The sequence below is a fragment of the Micropterus dolomieu genome, linkage group LG15, assembly GCF_021292245.1.
Source record: "Micropterus dolomieu isolate WLL.071019.BEF.003 ecotype Adirondacks linkage group LG15, ASM2129224v1, whole genome shotgun sequence".
Classification (NCBI taxonomy): domain Eukaryota; kingdom Metazoa; phylum Chordata; class Actinopteri; order Centrarchiformes; family Centrarchidae; genus Micropterus; species Micropterus dolomieu.
The window spans coordinates 17938231-17956014 of NC_060164.1; the positions used below are offsets into that span (position 1 = coordinate 17938231).

Genomic DNA, 17784 nt, shown 5'->3' on the forward strand with positions numbered 1-17784 from the left:
AGTCTTGTTTACAGGAAAGCCCGGCCCACTCCAATGTGATGTCATTGAAACACGCACCAGTAGGTTTGGCGCATAATAATACACATCCAAAATAAATGAGTTATAGTTTTGCAGGAGTCTTTGAAAAAAAACTTAACATTTGTAGTAATTGTACAATCATTTGTAAAGGTTTTATGCTCCCTAATTAATCTGTAAATTACATTTTAAGGCATGCAAAAAAATCACTTGCACATTTAAAGTGACACTGCATTTACCGCAAAAAGAAAACAAAGGCACATCATGATCACATATTATGCATGTCTCATTTATTATCCCCCAGTTTAGGAACCATAGTCTGTGCTAGTCCAAGCAAGTCCTTGGTCTACTTTCGTCAAGTACACGTAATCCAGATAAAAGCAGAGAAGATCTAAGCTGTGCACTGGACTTTGTGCTTTCAGGGAGGTGTTGATGTTGCAATGGCCCGCTTGGGGGAAGGAAGGGAAGGGAAGGGTCACCCCATACAGTAAGAGTACATGAGTGTACAGTATATTTGTATTATGTTGAAACTTGAAAAGGTATAGGATCCTACAATGTTAGTCCTCTTGACACTTTATGCCAGCGGTCCTCAACACCAGAGCCCTGCTGGTTTTCATTCTGGTCATCAAGTCAGCGTTTCACCTGGGGGTGCTAAGAAGATAGATTTAAAAAGCAATCATCTAGTCACTGAGGACCACAATTAAGAAGGAGGACCAACATTGAGATCTGCTGCTCTATACCACCACAACACTCAACTGAGACAAGCTTATACAGTAAGTGCTGTTTAAATGCTACCCCCCCTTGTCTACTATACATTCATTATATATTTCCTTATTATATTCCAGTACTCAAAGGAAACCATATTCCTAACAAATTGATTTTGTCATTTCTTTTGTGATTGTGTTACTCTGGGTGATTATTAAGTAACATTTTGAGTGCCAGTTCCCGATAAGTGACGCATTGGCATTACACATCAGGGCAAATGAAATGACCCTAAGGCAAAAAACATGACATACAAGCAGGCTGTGTAAATAAAGCGGAGCTTCTTCACAAGGCAAAGCTTCTCCCACCACAAAGCGTCTTCATTTACAAACTGAGTGCAACCTGCTGATCACCATGTTAGACGTCCTCCATGTGAAGTTCAAATGTCTGTCCATGCTGAATATAATGGGGTCTAGAATTGAAGGGTTCGTGCAAGGAGGGTGTCCTACATCCAGCACCCAATCAATCCTCACCTTCTTGCTCACTTGTCTTTAAATGGGCCAGATGTTTTAAAAAAAAAAAAAAAAAAAAAAAGTAATCTCCATACCAACTCTGCTTTGCAGGAAGTATGAGTTACTAAGCAGATTCCATCTGACTTTACAGTTAACAATTCTAGTTTCAAATAATAAAGCAAGCAAAGTCACAGCTGCAACCATGACATGCAGGTCCATTTAGAAGTCATCAGTTAAACTATAAAGGGAAAACAGCGAAGATTCAGGCAGACAAAACACCACATCATGGAAAGGAAGGCATATAAATGTGGGACTAATTTAAAAAATAAAAAGTTGATTATTGCAAACAACATAATTTGTTTTCATTTTACTCCTCAAAAGAAATCTGTGAATGTGTTCTGTATATATATATATATATATATATATATATATATATATACATACATATATACACACACACACACACACACACACACACACACACACACACACCCAGAAACTGCCCTGAGTGGAAGGCACTGTATACTGAAGCAAGGTCATGATGTTTTCATCACATTATCCAGGTCCATACACGTAACACTGACCCAACCAGGTCACAGTACATGAGGTCTGCTGTCGACTATGCCAAGGTTACAATTCACACACTACAGGGGGGTATCAGCCTTCCAGTATGACTTTAATAGAAAATAAGTTAGTGAGAAGTGAGCTTGAAGTGGTTATATGATCACGGTCAGTAGTATTGGAGACAACCAGCACTGTGAAGTGGAAGTAGCAGCCAGGCTTTTATGTGGTGAGAGGAACAGACAGATGCAGTTTTTTTAGTGGTAGCTCTCTGAGTTGCAGCAGCAGAAAGGGAACCTTAAGCATCTGGTTAGTAAAGCTACAGTACATTGTGTTTGCCCTGTGTTAATCCCCATATAACACAAAAGTTGAACTGAGTTTAGCTCAGGTGATCAATGAGGACTACTCAAGTGGCACAACATGACAGCATTGGTATAGCACAACAATAAAGAAAACTTTTGTTAAGTGCAGCAAAGCGCATACAATTTCAGTGTTATCCAAGAGGAACGTGACATTGACATTCTTGTCAATCAATTAGATTAACTGTTAATCTGAATGAACATATATCACCCATTAGAGAAGTAGCAGATAAAATTTAGTTTGAAATCTATGCTTTATAATTTAAATAGGCAACTGCATGATTAATTAAAGACTGTGGAGCATGGAAAAGAAAATGTAACCAAGACCAAAATCAAATGTGGATTTTAAAGAAATTCTAGTTACATTATATATCTCTTTCTTCAAATAAAAAGTTAAACATTTGCCTACTTCTTTGTAAAAACTGTTTTAAGGCAGCAGAATATTTTCCTATTACTTTTCTCAAGATGGTTTGTTTTGTTTTTTTAAAAAGGCAAAAAAAAAACACAAGGGGCTCAGAGTTGGTGATGCAAACATGAAACAAACAAAAAAAATAAAAATACAGAAAGCATGGAGTAGGGCCTGCCTTTTAGGGAGCCGGCTTGCCAACCAGTTGGCATAAATTGTGATATCCACTTATGACACTGAATCCAGACACATCCACACTTAAGTACCCAGACTGACCCCATTCCAAAAAAAAAAAAAAAAAATCACAATTTTTTTCCCCCAGTGAGACACACCTGTTAAGTCTGCAAAGCCTAGCAAAGTTTCCCCTTACAATGGAGATCAGACTAAGACAAGAAGAAATACTCACAGCGGGACCCCGCCTGCACATGCCTTTCACTTTCAGGACTGGCACTTCATTTGTCTATACTTATCTATCTTTGATTGCTTGAGATGCCCCCCTCTCAAGGTGTGTCATTTATTAGTGTCCCATACACACCCTGTGGCATGTTTCTATGTGGTCTGTGAGCCACGAGCGTCCCCATCAGGACTAAGGGCAGCTGGTCGGCCTTGTGCTAAAATGCTGGCAGAGACCATTGCCGGATGAGCCGCTTCACTCACTAAGTTCTCATATTCACTACTGTCCTCATCTTCATCGTCATCATCTTCATCATCCTCCTGCCCTGCGGCTTGTCTGTCTAACGAGTCAGAGCTTGATCCGTCACCATTGCCAAGGTACGGGGTGCTGGGAGTGGTAACAGGATTAGAGTTGGCGCTGAGGCCCAGTCCCAGCCCAAGGCCCATCCCCAGTGGGCCAGGGGTAGGGTGTCCTGGAGAGCCAACGGCTTGGGGCCGGGGAAGTAGAGCAGCACTGGTAGGTGGGGAAGAAGAGGAGAGCAGAGAATCGTCCTGGGACATGAGGTCAGCATAGGACGGTGGGTTAGGTGAGGTACTGGGCCGCTCCGGGGCAGAGGGTGTGGGGAAAGTTATCCTGGACAGAGAGGAAGCCTCAGAACGTTCTGTGTTCTCCTCTGGAGTGGAATGGGAGTCTGCATTTTGGGCATCACGGAGCCCTGTGGGACAGAGACAGATGTTACTGGTAAAAAGGGTAAAGAGAACGTGAAAATATTAGCACATAAAATTAGAGGAAGTCATGTTTACCAGTTGACCGATCAAATATTTTAAAAAGGATCAACTCAGAAGAATTTAAATGCTATGCAACCATAGCTTGATACCTACTAGAACTAGAAATATACCCCGTTGTATGTATTTGATGTCTAAGGGGCCTTGTGTTTGAAATGTCACTGGCTTAATAAATCTTTTCTACAGGGGGCTATTTTGGGGTGCTGATTTATCTCAAAATGTTAAACCAGCACACATTTGAAACTGAAAGACATAATTCCAGTTTATATCAACAACAACATACTTTTCTCCTCTTCTGCCGTCTTGCGTTTCCTGAGAGCAATTTGTTGTTTGAGTTTGTTCACATCCTCTTGAATTTTCTCCTTCACACGTTCGCTTTGTTCTACCTCCGCACACACAGCCTGAAAACAAGACAACAGGTGTAAAACTCACACACACACGTTGAAAATTTTCTTTCAGTCATCCAGTATGCAAAAACCAATGTCAAAATCCAACTCGCCTGCACTTTATCTTGTAGTGCACTGTAGACTTGGAATATTGTTCGGATATCCTTCATCACACCATCTTTGTCAAAGAATTCAGCCCTGGAAAGATATTAACCATTAGATCATGTCATTCAAAACATTCCACAGTACAACCAGACACCCAGATTGTTTGCACAGATCTAACAATACAAAAGGCATTAAAGCAGTAAAGGTGTGTAGTGGATGTCTTCTATATCAAAACTAAATCAAGCATATTCCACTGGCTGTCACTCAAAAATATCAGGTGCATGAGTATGAACTGAACAGAGTGGTCTGATCAGAAGCTGGACAGACAGGCCTGGCTAAACCCACTGCAGGCTGAATGACACTGACAGTATTCATCCCGTCTAGGACAGAAACACTGGGTCTAACTTTAGACACAAAGACACATACAAGCTGAAGCATGTGCAGCTTGTCACATACCAGCTTTCCATTACAGTCAGTCACACGCAAATGTATGCAGACAGCGCTTATACAGTCTTAAGTATAAACTAGCACATAGGCGCGCACACACACAAACAAATGTGTGGACATCCTGGGTGCTGGGGTCACACAACACCAAGGAGCCTCAGGTGAAATCTCTGCCAGCAGTGAATTCCATCAAACAGAAAAGTGTTTGTGGAAGGGAAGCAACCCCAACTGATTGGTTGAGGCACCACCATGAGGGAGAGAGGGGGTCGTTGTGTTATATGTTATGCCCTCAAGATGAATCTGTAGCATGCTGCCAGGTGAAAACAGGTGGCTGCTGCAACTCTACGCATATCAGAGGACACCCGTGACTGTCTAAACCCTCCCTGACCCAAAGGAAGTTAGGAGTCAAAACCTTACCCGTGCTCTTTGATGACCTGGGTGTAGCTGAGTGAGGTGTTGGGCACTGAGGAGACTTTGTATTCCTGCTGGCTTGTGTTGCCGAGGTTTGGGATTGTGAGGGTGATCCTCTGGTTGTACCTACTGAATGGAGATTACCAGTTAGCAATGTTAAAACATGGCAAACTTGCATGAAGTTCCAGACTTTGGAAATTGTTGATAATGTATAATTTATAAAAGAAAATTTAAATCCAGTAGCATGTATATTGCACTAATTTTGTCGTGTTTAACTTTCTAAACATCATTTCACACACGTTTAAAATGGAACAATATGCCAAAGTAGGGATGCACAAATCTGACCTTCTCTCTGCTTATATCTCAACTCAGGTTATCTTCCGATACAAACACCCAATCCGGCACCAGTGCTCTCTAATCTCCAATTTTTAAATCTGTATACCTCTCTGCAATACACTCATTGGGATGATTTTCATTTAAGGCAACATTAGGCCAGGGACTGAATTAATGTAACTGACAAAAGAAACTGACAAAGAAGTTTTTAAATTGTAGAATGGTCACATCATGACTTTCACCCAATATTATTTACTGGCTCAGATACCGATCAAATCCCTGTGCAAAAATAGACCAGGATGGAACCTCTATGTAAATCATAGTAATCACATAATCAATTCTGGACAAAGGTAAATATTTACTGATCGGTAGTTTGACACAGTGAGTGTGTATACTGAGTGTAGTTATTACCTGCGGTTAGGTCTGAAGAGCACATACTCCAGTGCGTGCGTGGAGCTGTTTGCGGTGGAGATGAAGCTGAAAAGAAGGAAGACGAGGTCGGGCACACCAAGCAGCTGAGTGAGCTGTTTGTGAATGATCTGTTCCCTGAACGACATCTGCTGCTGCGTGTTCCTTCGGAACCGGTACCACCCAATGACGTTCTACATGACAGAAGAAACAAATCATTTAAAATATATCTGACCCAATAAAGTCTCGCTAACCGAACCCCATTTAGGACGACGAAACAACAAGTGACCAAAACACACTATACGGTGAACTGTCCAAATCATTATGTAACCTGTAGATACACATGTCAACTGTAACTTTTAGTTTGCAATCACTCTACAATAACACTTAAATAAAAATATAAAGTAGTATTCATTTTAGTGTAGTCTTGGTTTAAAGGTAAAAAGAGGACATCACTAACATCAGCTATAGTGTATGCTTACATGACAAAAAAACCCAAACAATTTCACTCACTTTCCGCCTATCTTTAAGAATGCTGTTGAGATTTTCTTCGTTGATTTTTCCTGCGTAGTCATAAAAGCTGAGGAGAGGGAGGGGGGAAAAAAACAAGTAATTTCAACCTGATACATCATGTTCCTACTCTTCCCCTGTCATGGCCTACTTCTATTATCCAATCTTGTGGGGCCATCTACTGTCAATGTCATATTAATTCAGCTTGTGCTAAAATGGATGTAAGGCAACTGATTTACCCATTAAAATTTTTAGTATAGTTTTACAAAGACCTAAAAGTAACACACCACACCACACCCTCCACTTTTTGTGGAGGGAAAAAAACCCCAACAATAATAAATACTCAGAGCTCCCTACATGAATTATGCAACAAAAGCTCTCTAAAATGACACTTCAATCTACTTTACTTCAGATTTTCCTAAATTAAATGATCATGGCCAAAATTGCTGGCTGGCTGTTTGTTTTTGTATCCCTAAAACAGTGTCAGTTGTGCATATAGTGAAATTTAATGGAGTAAATTACAAAGATTATATCTTACCTAAACAACTGTGCACAAGGATCATGGTTATGGATTTCTGTTGGGAACAAATAGTGCCAGATGTTTAGTTTTATACTATTATATATGCAAATATTTAAAAGGCAAATTCAAATCTTTATTATATCCATGAAGATACCTGTTATTCATATGCCCATAAAGTTACCGTTCTGGCCCCTAAGGCCATACAAACAGTAAACCTGAACTTGCAAAGCATTAATGCTTCTGTTACTAATAGAGTTACATTGACTTTCAGCCGTCTCAGTTTACAATACAAAATCACGTACCAAGAATCTTATCCAAACCACCAAAAAAAAGGACATTAGCATAAATCTGCACACTTCTGTGAGAGCGTTAACTGAAGCAGAGGGATACATGCACAGCTAAAAGCTTCTTATCATCATCTTTTCTTTCACAGTTTCATTTCACATTCAGATACATCAAAGCACACCTCTCCAAATACGACTGAAGGGGCAGAGGAGAAATTCAGTAAGCAGTAAAACCAAGTTATCCACACAACTGAAAAAACAAACAAACATATTATTCATTGTTAATAGTTGATAAGATTAAAGTTCAATACAGATTCCTGTGGCTCTCCTGTAGTTATACCGACTGATGATCACCTGTTATTAATAGAAATTTCAAAGTGAGTAATTGTCCCGTTTTGTCTGAGGTGTGCTTTGTAGTAACCATATCTAGTATATTATGCTGTTTATTTAACAAGAAAAGTTAATCTATTCAACATGAATAGTCGGTTTACGGCCTATAAAACAGATATTAAAGGCCCTGCACACCTACACAGGTGTAAATTATGGCTGATTAAACTCCTCCTCGGGTTAAGGTTGGGCAATGCTATACAGGGAACTGCGTGATGTCATCAAATTCTATGTGCTTAATTTTGTTGCATCTATTAGGGACAACTTTTATTATTCTTTAATAGAGGAGTGAGGGAGATCAGCAGTCAACAAACTCAGTCTGTACACGCCTAATGTTTTGGGAAGAGCACTTAACAAGCAAAACAAGTCAAAACACCTGTGTGGGCGGATAATGGGTGTACAGGGACTTTGACAGAACTTGTGTAACATGTTGTTCTAAAAAGCAGGGCATTTCTGAAAAAGGTGCAAAAAGACTAAATGGAGATTTTTCACAGCAGACATTTTGACCCGTCATGGTAGGAAAAGCACAGGTGTTACTAATAAACAGTAAGCCACAACAGTGTGACAGACCCAGCATGCGCAATACCCACAGGATCCTCACAGGCGGCTAAATGCAATTCAGCCATCAGGGATTTTACACCTGGGCTTTTCCTACTGTAATGTCAAAATGTCTTCTGTGAAAAGTGCTTATGAAATTGTGTTCCAGTGACTTTCTTAAAAGTCTCTTAAGGCTTCTGTCACGGACTGGCAGTCATCAATGTATTAATCAGGTTGCTACATATTGCTTAAAATACCCCATATGTTTTAGTTGGTTCTGTTTCATGGCTTACCTAATACCTGGAGCAATTCTGCACTGCTGATCTGTGTGTCACTGATGCTGACAGTCTCTTCTTGCCTTACTTCTCCTAGTAGGAAGCCCTCCTGTGCAAATGCATGTTCACAAAACTGTGGTTAGGGCAGTAATGTAGACCTGGAACCACAAATTAATGAACTACTATTTTTATAATTAAATAGTGTTAAGATATTTATCCGACAAAACTGCCAAACATTCTGGTTACAACTTCTCAAATGTGAAGATCTGCTTTCCTGTTATATATTGATATATGTTGAAAATCTTTGGGCTGATAGGTCAAACAAAAGGTATTTTCAAGAAGTAGTTTCACTATTTTTGGATTTTGCAGACAATTTATTAATTAAAGAGTGGTTAACTAATGTAAAAAAAAACAATGTACTGCTGCCCTACAGATGGGTACTCTTTACATGTTTTGAACATATAGAACAATTTACTTTTCAGAATCACTGAATCATAAATCAAGACATTCCTTGATGTCAGGTAAAATAACAAATCAACTTTTAAGAGTAAGTTAATTGACTTAATTCAACTAACATCACTGAGAAGTGACAGTAGCTGGTAAACAATAGCACTGCCTTAATCTTTCTGTTTATGTCAAGAATGTAGGCAAACTTGTAATCAGCAGCTCTCCACCTGCCCAGGGCCGACTTTAAAGTCAAGAGGAAAAGGCATGTAAACAGCGCTGACGTTAGCAAAGTTTGCCCTAACGCTTGTGTGATATCTGTCACAGATCACAACGCATTCCCCCACGACTGTGTTTCTACAACGCCCAAGCCAAAAAAAACCCCAAAATATAAATACCTTTACGCATCTCAGTCACTTTGTCAGACGGTATTGACTTAAATACAACCAGCAATAGCTAGGTGGCTAACAAGCTAATATAGCAATGCGGATACGAGAAAAACAAAAAGGGTTAATGTTACCTAGTTAAGAAATGTAACATTACGGTGTTGTCATCCTATTTTTTATGACACACTAAACTTTTATCAGATAACAAGTCAAAGTGATTGTAGGTATTAGTAGGACCGACACACGGAAGTCACTTGACTTGGTAGCTTAGCTAACATGCTAAGTAGCTATCTACTGAGTAATTCCTGGAACTCAAACTTTCTTAACAGCATGTCCCGTAACGATATTGCAGGTATTCGTGTGAAGAGCTCTTTGTAGCTACTGTCGTAGCTATTTGTCTAACACATGTGGAGCTGTAACACATAAGGTCGTCTTAAAATTACTCATGTCTTCATGATTGTGTAACTACACAGTCTGATTTAACCATACCTGCCGGTAAATAGACGGAACCAACACACGCTAGCCAGCAACAGGATGATGACACTGGGAAAAACACAAACTAATGGCGCTGATGAACGGTCATACGCATCGCCGAGCTACGCACACTTTAGCACTCATCGCATAATATAATAGTGTGTCAACATAATTTTGAATACTTACATGATCTGAGTTGCTGTTGGAGCTGTGATAACACACAGAACTAAAAGTGTAACCTGAAATGGATGCCGCCATGATGGAAACATCCCTATCAATCCCGATGCCCCCTGCGGTTGCAACAAGCACGCTCCTCAAACGCGACGTCTTGTGGGAACTGTAGGCGACAACTTGACAGTCTCTTTTCCAGCATGGACGTCGCCACTGAAAGCCCACATGGCTGTAGAAACACGTCGGAGCCAGAGGAAGACAGAGGCTCGGATACCGATTTTAAACCTTCAAAACTCGGAACGAAAGCATAGTAAGTCGTGTGCTACGTTAGCTCTGTTAGCTCCGTCAGGCTCCACAGCTAACTTACAACAGACAACAACACAGCTAACTGACTTTACGGAAAGCCTTTCTAAATATGTCGTAAAATGTCTTTCTATATTGCTAGGAGCTACTACTTCTTTAGACATTTTATTTACCATGCCGTAACGTTGCCACAACAAGTGCTATACTTAAATTGCCCGTGTTTTTGCCGTCGTCCTGGATAAGAGAGAGCAAAAGACAATTTATTAGAAATTCGATATATAAACTTAAACTCAGGCTGCTTATTCATTTTTATGTGAAGTTTTTGCACTATATTGTATCACGTTAATAATAAAAGCAATATGTCGTCTGTGCTTAGTGGTGTTTATATAACTAATTATGAGTAACTGTGCTTTTCTGCAGTTGGGAAGATGCATACAAAAAAGAGCTTGAGACATTCAAAGACATTGGGGACGTTGGTGAGATATGGTAATCATATTGAGTATTGACATGCTGCTTGTATTGTCATTAATAGAACTAATCCAACAGTTCCACTGGTCCTCTGGATTCCTAACAAGAGATTTGTTTAAAGCAGTATATTTGGTTTCTGTCTCATTACTAAAGTCTTTGTGTTTCGGCGTCTTCTTTCAAGGTTTGGTGAGGAGAGTATGAGCCGTGTGCTGCGATGGATGGCCAAAGCTAAGATCCCAAAAAATGCTGCCATTCTTGACATTGGGACTGGAAATGGAGCCTTTTTAGTTGAACTGGTGTGAATACAGTAAAACTAAATTTTGACACTGTAATGATTTTTTAAAATAAATATAGAAACATCTCTACATTATCCAGGTTAACAGGGATATTATAAACACTCACTGTTCTGTATTTCAAACCACAATCCAAGTGCCTTTCACCTCCTTTTTATTGGGATGATGGCAGACATCTTAGCAATCTCAAAACCACGGCAAACACTATCTGCATGACTAAACACCACTAGGGGTTAAGTGGAAAACATTTAGGTGATCTGAGCCTTTTAATGTATAATTTGTGAATGACAGCTAGGTCTACGGTGAAGACCTTGTTAACAAAGTACTTTTCTATGAGAACTGATAAGCTTTGTTCTTCATTTGCTGTTTGAAGGCAAAACACAGATACAGGAATCTGACTGGTATAGATTATTCTCCAGCATCTGTAGACTTGGCCAGAAATGTTCTGCAGGCGGAGGGCTTGACAGATGTCATTGTGAAGGTGGGTTCAGTTTTGTTTGTCATTTAAACTTTAGTGTTACTGTACTGTTAATGTGCACTAGTATCACAACACATTTTGACACATTTAGATGCTGTAGGGTGCTACATTGTGTTCAAGTTTACTGTGATAAGAAGTGACCAACAGTTGAAAAATGGAAATTGGTACCAGAGATACTTTCTAATAGGGATATGAACACATTATGGGTTTTGCAGAAAATTATGCTGTGGTACCAACTGGAGCATTCACATTATGGCAGACTGAAATGTATATTGCTGCACTTAATGTACACATGTGTTAGAGTACCTGACAGCGCACGGATGGTGATGACATTTACACTTTTAATTGATCATTGGTATACTATATGAATATTTGTATGGCTAGGTGAACAGCGGGAATCAACATTTTATTTAACAATTTAATTCTCTCCATTTAAGCGCTGCAACCAAAATATTTTACTGTATCTTGTGTATCTTAGGTCATGCACAAATAAGCACAGATTGATTAAATAAATCCCATTTAGCCCCCTAAATGCCAATGGTAAAATATAGCTTTCAGCATACTATGAGCCCACCTGGGAAGGTTAGAGGAAAGTCTCCTTTGTTTACCATGTGGGAGAGTTGGATAGGAAGAAGGCTCTGAAAGTATTGGAAATCTGCCGACCATTCAGATAAAAACACCTCAAACTCCAATGAATTGGCAAGATTTAACACATCTGCTAACATTAAATATTCAAGAAAAATAAGTTGGAAATGTTGGCTGCTCTGTAAGTGATGTGATGAGTGACTTTTCTTGTGTGCATTATAGAGCTGCATATATATTATATGCATCACGCACGTATGACGCTGTGTGCTTTGCTTGGGCAGAAAGCCTTCCACTGAAGTCAATATTGACCTTAGCAGGACAGAAGGAGCACAGAGTGTGTGTGTGTGTGTGTGTGTGAGTGAGAGAGAGAGAGAGTATGAGAAATGGTATGTTGGCATCTGGTTCATTTCTTCAGTACTGCTGAATGCCAAAATTATTGTGTGAATGTGCTTGTGGTGTATGCATTTGTAGCTTTCAATGGAGTCTGAGGGGAGTATGAGGAGTTTCAACCACATGATTAAAAAAGCTCCTTCCAAAGGTCGTTCTTGGGCTCAAATGTATGTTAAGCCCCGTCTCTTTTTAAGTTAGTCACCAACTACTGCTGCTTTGACACGTCACCTTCACGCATTCCTTCAACATCTTCCCAATTTTTCCTTTTACAGGCTCACACTCAAATTTAACTCCGGTCAGTTGCAACAATAGACAGATATTTCCGTCACCAGTGAATTACTGTTGATCCTCCTTCATAAATCACACATTTTGCGACCCGTGCTTTGTGAGTATGTGGCTCTTGAGCTCTGCCCAGAGATCTGGTGTTCTGCCCTGTGTCCAGATAAAGGGTCCTTTTCACTAGTGGTGTGGTAGGTCAGAATTAACTGCTGTCATATTGGAATTTAGTTTTTAAAGTTAAAAAAAAAAACACATTTCATCTTGGTTGATGTGGAAATATTTCTCCTGCAGGGAACTATATAGTTTACCCCACATCTAAAGAGTCAGACTAAACATTAGGCACCGTATATTATGTATATATAATTGTATATTTGCTGCTCTTTATTTTAGGAGATGGATTTCTTAAACTGTCAAGGGCAGCTAAATGGTTTTGATGTATGCATCGACAAAGGAACATTCGATGCAATAAGCTTAAACCCAGACGACACCAAGGATGGCAAAAAACTATACGTCCAAACTCTTAAAGATGCTCTCAAGGACAAAGGATTATTCGTTGTCACTTCCTGTAACTGGACCAAAGAGCAGCTGCTAAACCGATTCAGTGAAGGTGAGGAGCAAGACTGAATTAAATTTGATGTCTGATCATTTATTTTGATATGTTCTCTCAGCTTGAGCTCTCCAACAGTCATACAAGACAGACTGTGTTATTCCTAATGCTGTTTTAATTCTACCGTGCAGTTTGTCAAGCAGGTCTTAGTTTATTGTTTTCTTTGTGCCTGGAGAAGTTTATTCATCTTTTCAAATGATTGCAGAAGGTCAGTACTTTGGTCTTGGCCAATATATAAATTACATATATGCACTTATTGTGTGCAGCAAAATATATTAAGAAATCCACATTACTTGGGTGATTCTGTTAGTATTGTATGAAAGAGCCACACACCTTGGCAAGCACTTAGAATCAGTCCATATGATGAGTAATGGGGTCCCTGGTTTGACAATGGCTACAGGTTTTTTTCATTTCATTGAATTAAGAATCTCATCGTAACATTGTGATTGAGAAGGTGCCCACACTACACATACAGGGTCTGAAGTAACACCTGCAAAGCACCATATGTGAGTAGATTTTCCTTTCGTCAATAAAAGCTTTACACGTAAAAATACTTAGCACCTTAGAACTGATGGGAATGTATTTGTAAGGAGTGACAGTCGGATCAAAAATGATGGATGGGTTTATTCAATTTCAGTTCAATTCAGTGGGGCTTAGTTGGCATGGGAAACAGATGTTTACTTGGCCAAAATCATGTAGATAAACAGAAGAATTTTCATCATTTAGATTGGTAAAATAAACATATTTTTCAGTCTACCTAGTTTGTGCCTGCCTTTGTGGGTGCTTTGTTGTCTGACCCTCAGTCAAACCACAAACAGTTCCACAACTGTGACAGTTACCTGGCAGGTTGTTAAGCTGCGGGCAACAACATCCTTGTTAAGTCAGAATTTCGGCAAGCTTCCAGTAGCTGTCACTCCTCTCAGTGTAGTCTCTCTGGAGAGCCTGCAGGGGGCCAAAGTGCCTTGAGCTCTCATCTTTCATGCAGACAGCCTGTCTTTACAAGGCCCCAGGAAGCACCACAGATGGTGAATGGATAGTTCTTGACTCACAGTGCTTCTCCTAACCCCTCTGTAACCATAGTCAGCAGGAAAAGATTTTTGGCATCTGTGTTTAACACAGCATGTAGATGTTCTGAAAGTTTGTAAAATGCTAATTCACACATTTTCTCTGTATTGCCTCACAGGATTTGAGTTTGTAGAGGAGTTGCCTACCCCCACTTTCCAATTTGGAGGCAAGACCGGCAACAGTGTGACAGCACTCATCTTCAAGCGAGTACAGTGATTCATATGTCCATGGAATATATTTGTTTTTGTCCCATAGATTCTGCAGTTATTTCCCTATTTATCCCAAGAAAATCATACCACCTGTATACTTTAAGACAGTTTTATATATTATTTATCTGTAATGAAGCAGATATACAGTGTAAATGAGTGTCACAGTTCTCTTGAATTCAATAAATAAGTTTTTGTTTTGTTGCTGTTGTATTAACTTTACTTTGATCCACAGTGCTATAGGTACATAGTTATGTGAAATTGTTATGTGATATTTATAATACATTTACGCAGACAATTAAGATTTTTTTTTCATTCAATTTCAAGCCTACTTGCATTAAAAAAGGTGTTGCACATTGGAAGCAGGAGCTCATGTAGTATTTCAGAAATAGTGCTGAAGTAAGGTTCTGTAAATGTTTGTATGCATAGACAGAAATATCTGTTAACTCCCGTGTTTTCTGTGGATTACAAAGCAAAGTCATAATCTGTTGCTGAAGGTTTTTAATCTCACATTGCATAATGTGAACTAGTTTAAAAAGCTTATACACATGTAAGATACAGTCAGATTTACATTCATATTTTCCATGAAACCTTTTAGGTCTGATTAACACATTCTCTCTTGGGCCTTTGATTTAATGATGTTTCCGATGTGTTGTGGCACGAAGAGTCTTTCACACATGAACTCTTCACCCCGTGCACCCACTAACACTGTAATATTACATTCCTGGGGCTTCTTGCACTAACAGTTTGAGTAGTTATCATAGGCCTATTTTGTGTTCCCTTTTAATGTAAGGGGGGGCACTCAAAGAGAAAAGGAATACACGATTTGTACTGAACATTTTCCCCAATTCCATACATCATGTTATAACCCTCAAATTACTTTGCATGGACCCTGTCGAGAGTCCTGACCCACAGTTTGATGCCAGTGTTCTGTCTTACTAGGTAGTTAATTGCATCCATCTTTCATGTCATGAAAAATAGCCCATACCTAATTTGCTAAACTGGAAACCAGCAGAGCTTGGGGTCCTGAGGACCATGATTAAGAAATTCTGAGATAATGAATAAACAAGAGGCCATGGCATATATAGAAGAGAAGCCTGCCTGCCATTTCCTTTCTCAATGGTGTCATTAATAACTGCCCAGCTCTGGATCCTAATTGCAAGCTGGGCCAGTGGTCCAATGGGAGCAGTCGATGTTGAGGCACGCTGTTGAGTAAACACATGGAAGCTTTACAAGAATTACTGCCTGGAATTTTACAAGGCTCTGGATATCCTGTCTGGATGTGGATATTATGCCCACGTTTACAAGTCTCTCAGAGATTTTCCCATGAAACCTCCATTGAGCGCCACCTCGAATGAACATCCTCTCCTTTACCTTTGTCAACAGTCACTGTCTTTGAAACATCTCGTCAGGCAACTCTTTCAGTGTTGTTCATTGATCAACACTGAAATCATTAGATTTTAATACGTATGGAAGTTACCTCCTTGAACATACTGTAGCCCACCCATTTCCCTTGCACAGGTGCTGTTCCTAAGAAAGAGACTACACCACAATCCTGTAAGTAAAGTAGTGAGGTTTTTTAGGTCACTTTTGTGGATTCTGCACTATTGCAGTGATTAAATTATTCAGAAAAATCTTTACTTTTAGAGAAGCTGTTTAAAACATTATTTATGAAGAGCTTAGAAAGGCATTAATGGAGTCCTGCAAATCTGTAACACTGCTGACAGTCTGACTGTCTGAGACTGTGTACTGTAGACTCATTCGGGAAGTCAAACTGTCTTGTTTAAAGTGTGTTTGAATCAAAACGGAAGTTGGATCCATTTATCTCTAAAAAATATTTTATTACCATTCACCATGACCTAAAATAAAACATAAAACCGTTGATCTAGCTGGTTTAAACAGAGCTGTGCAGTACATTTACAACCGTCAGCACTTTCGGGTTGGCACATGTTTGAAGCTACACTTTTATTCCACTCATAATATTAACCTATACGCTTTTAGTCTTGATGCCATAGCCCACTGGCTGCCCTACCAGCATGAATGCCATGCTTTCATTTTAACCTCTCAAGTGCGATACTGCAAATATTTATGTTTTTTCACTTCATCTCCCTGGAAACACGTTTGAAGGTCCCCTAATAGGATTTTCGTGGGTTGATTGAATTACTCCACCATGTTGCAATGAAGTTTTCCATCGCAGGAGAGCCAATGTGGAAGTGGGAAAGATTCCTCCTTCAAAGCATTGCAGACCTTTTCACACTTAAACCGTCTTTTGAGTAATGACTATTAAAGCTTCGTTTCAACATATATCAAGTCCATTAAGACCTTAAAGTTATTTTGTTATCGTTTTTGATACGTCTGGGTCATTGTTTTGGGCTTAATACGAGTACAACAGAGATGGGAACGGCCAAAAGGCATGCTAACAACTTTCTTTGGTTAGCTATTTAGCGTAAATGTACCTTTCCTTGTAGTACTGGGATGTCTACCCCTATTTGCATTTTCCATTTACATCAATGAAAGCATAGTAATACAAAGTAGCACATGAGTATTGTAAATGCCTGAGGGAGGACCGCAGCGGGACATACCAACTCGGAAGGGGTGAGGTACGTTTGTTGAAAATAAAACCTTGAGCCGTTTGTGATCATGCATTAAATAGTTTCGTTGTTTTCAATTGATAATTAAGTCTTAACGATTAAACTGCAGTTATCTAGTACTCCCGTTGTTACACACGTTTGGTAGTCGGTCGCTCTCCTTCTCGTCTCCCCCTCGTCGACGTGGTTTGTTCGTACGCGGATATTGTTACAACCAGTGCTGAAGGCTGAACGCAGCGGTGAGCCCTCAGCTGCTCGCAGTCCTGCTCAGTCCTGCGCTGGCAACGCTGAACTGGCGGCTGCAACTGCGAGAAACTTATTTTTCTGCCTTCCCTTTGTCGAAGATGACCTAACTTCGAAAGAGCCTCTGCTGGCCAGGTAGTAGGGCATTTGTTCAGATACATGATCATTATTAACTGTGTTCAGCCACGCATCGACACGTTTCTTCTTTCACTGCAGCTACTTTGTCTGCTCATGCTGGGTTTCGTATGTGACTTAAACGTTGGGACACCCCTGTTAGGCTTTCAGGCACAACTCCGCAAACAGATACGTCTTGTTTTATTGAATTACTTATTATGGCATTTTGTCAACCAGTCTGTGCTAACTTTAACTCAGATTAGGGACAAAAAAGTGCAGCTTGTGGCATGTGGCACTCTTTATGGATGTCACATTGTGACTCCAGTTTAAGTAAGTTATTACAACGTTTCTTGACA

At 39.7% G+C, this 17784-nt stretch overlaps 3 protein-coding genes across 3 annotated transcripts in view; 2 read left to right on the plus strand and 1 right to left on the minus strand.

Moving 5' to 3' along the window:
- Positions 1–283: 283 nt before the first annotated feature.
- abraxas2 (abraxas 2, BRISC complex subunit) lies at positions 284–10138 on the minus strand. The gene is made up of 9 exons (XM_046069985.1): positions 9825–10138; positions 8353–8443; positions 6870–6906; positions 6335–6401; positions 5825–6015; positions 5087–5209; positions 4234–4318; positions 4018–4135; positions 284–3664 (listed from the first exon to the last, which is right to left on the minus strand). The coding sequence occupies exons 1-9, from the start codon at positions 9894–9896 to the stop codon at positions 3105–3107; spliced, it is 1344 nt and encodes a 447-aa protein (XP_045925941.1). The 5' UTR covers positions 9897–10138; the 3' UTR covers positions 284–3104.
- On the plus strand, positions 9843–14687 carry eef1akmt2 (EEF1A lysine methyltransferase 2). The gene is made up of 6 exons (XM_046069986.1): positions 9843–10119; positions 10533–10598; positions 10762–10876; positions 11247–11354; positions 12996–13212; positions 14396–14687. Exons 1-6 carry the CDS (start codon positions 10010–10012, stop codon positions 14491–14493), a joined length of 714 nt encoding a protein of 237 aa, XP_045925942.1. The 5' UTR covers positions 9843–10009; the 3' UTR covers positions 14494–14687.
- A 2605-nt stretch (positions 14688–17292) lies between these two features.
- LOC123984384 (protein FAM53B-like) overlaps positions 17293–17784 on the plus strand; it is a 28434-nt gene continuing 27942 nt past the window's right edge. Inside the window, exon 1 of the mRNA XM_046071238.1 lies at positions 17293–17449. The gene's annotated coding sequence lies outside the window, so the exon portion shown is untranslated. The remainder of the gene's footprint in view (positions 17450–17784) is intronic.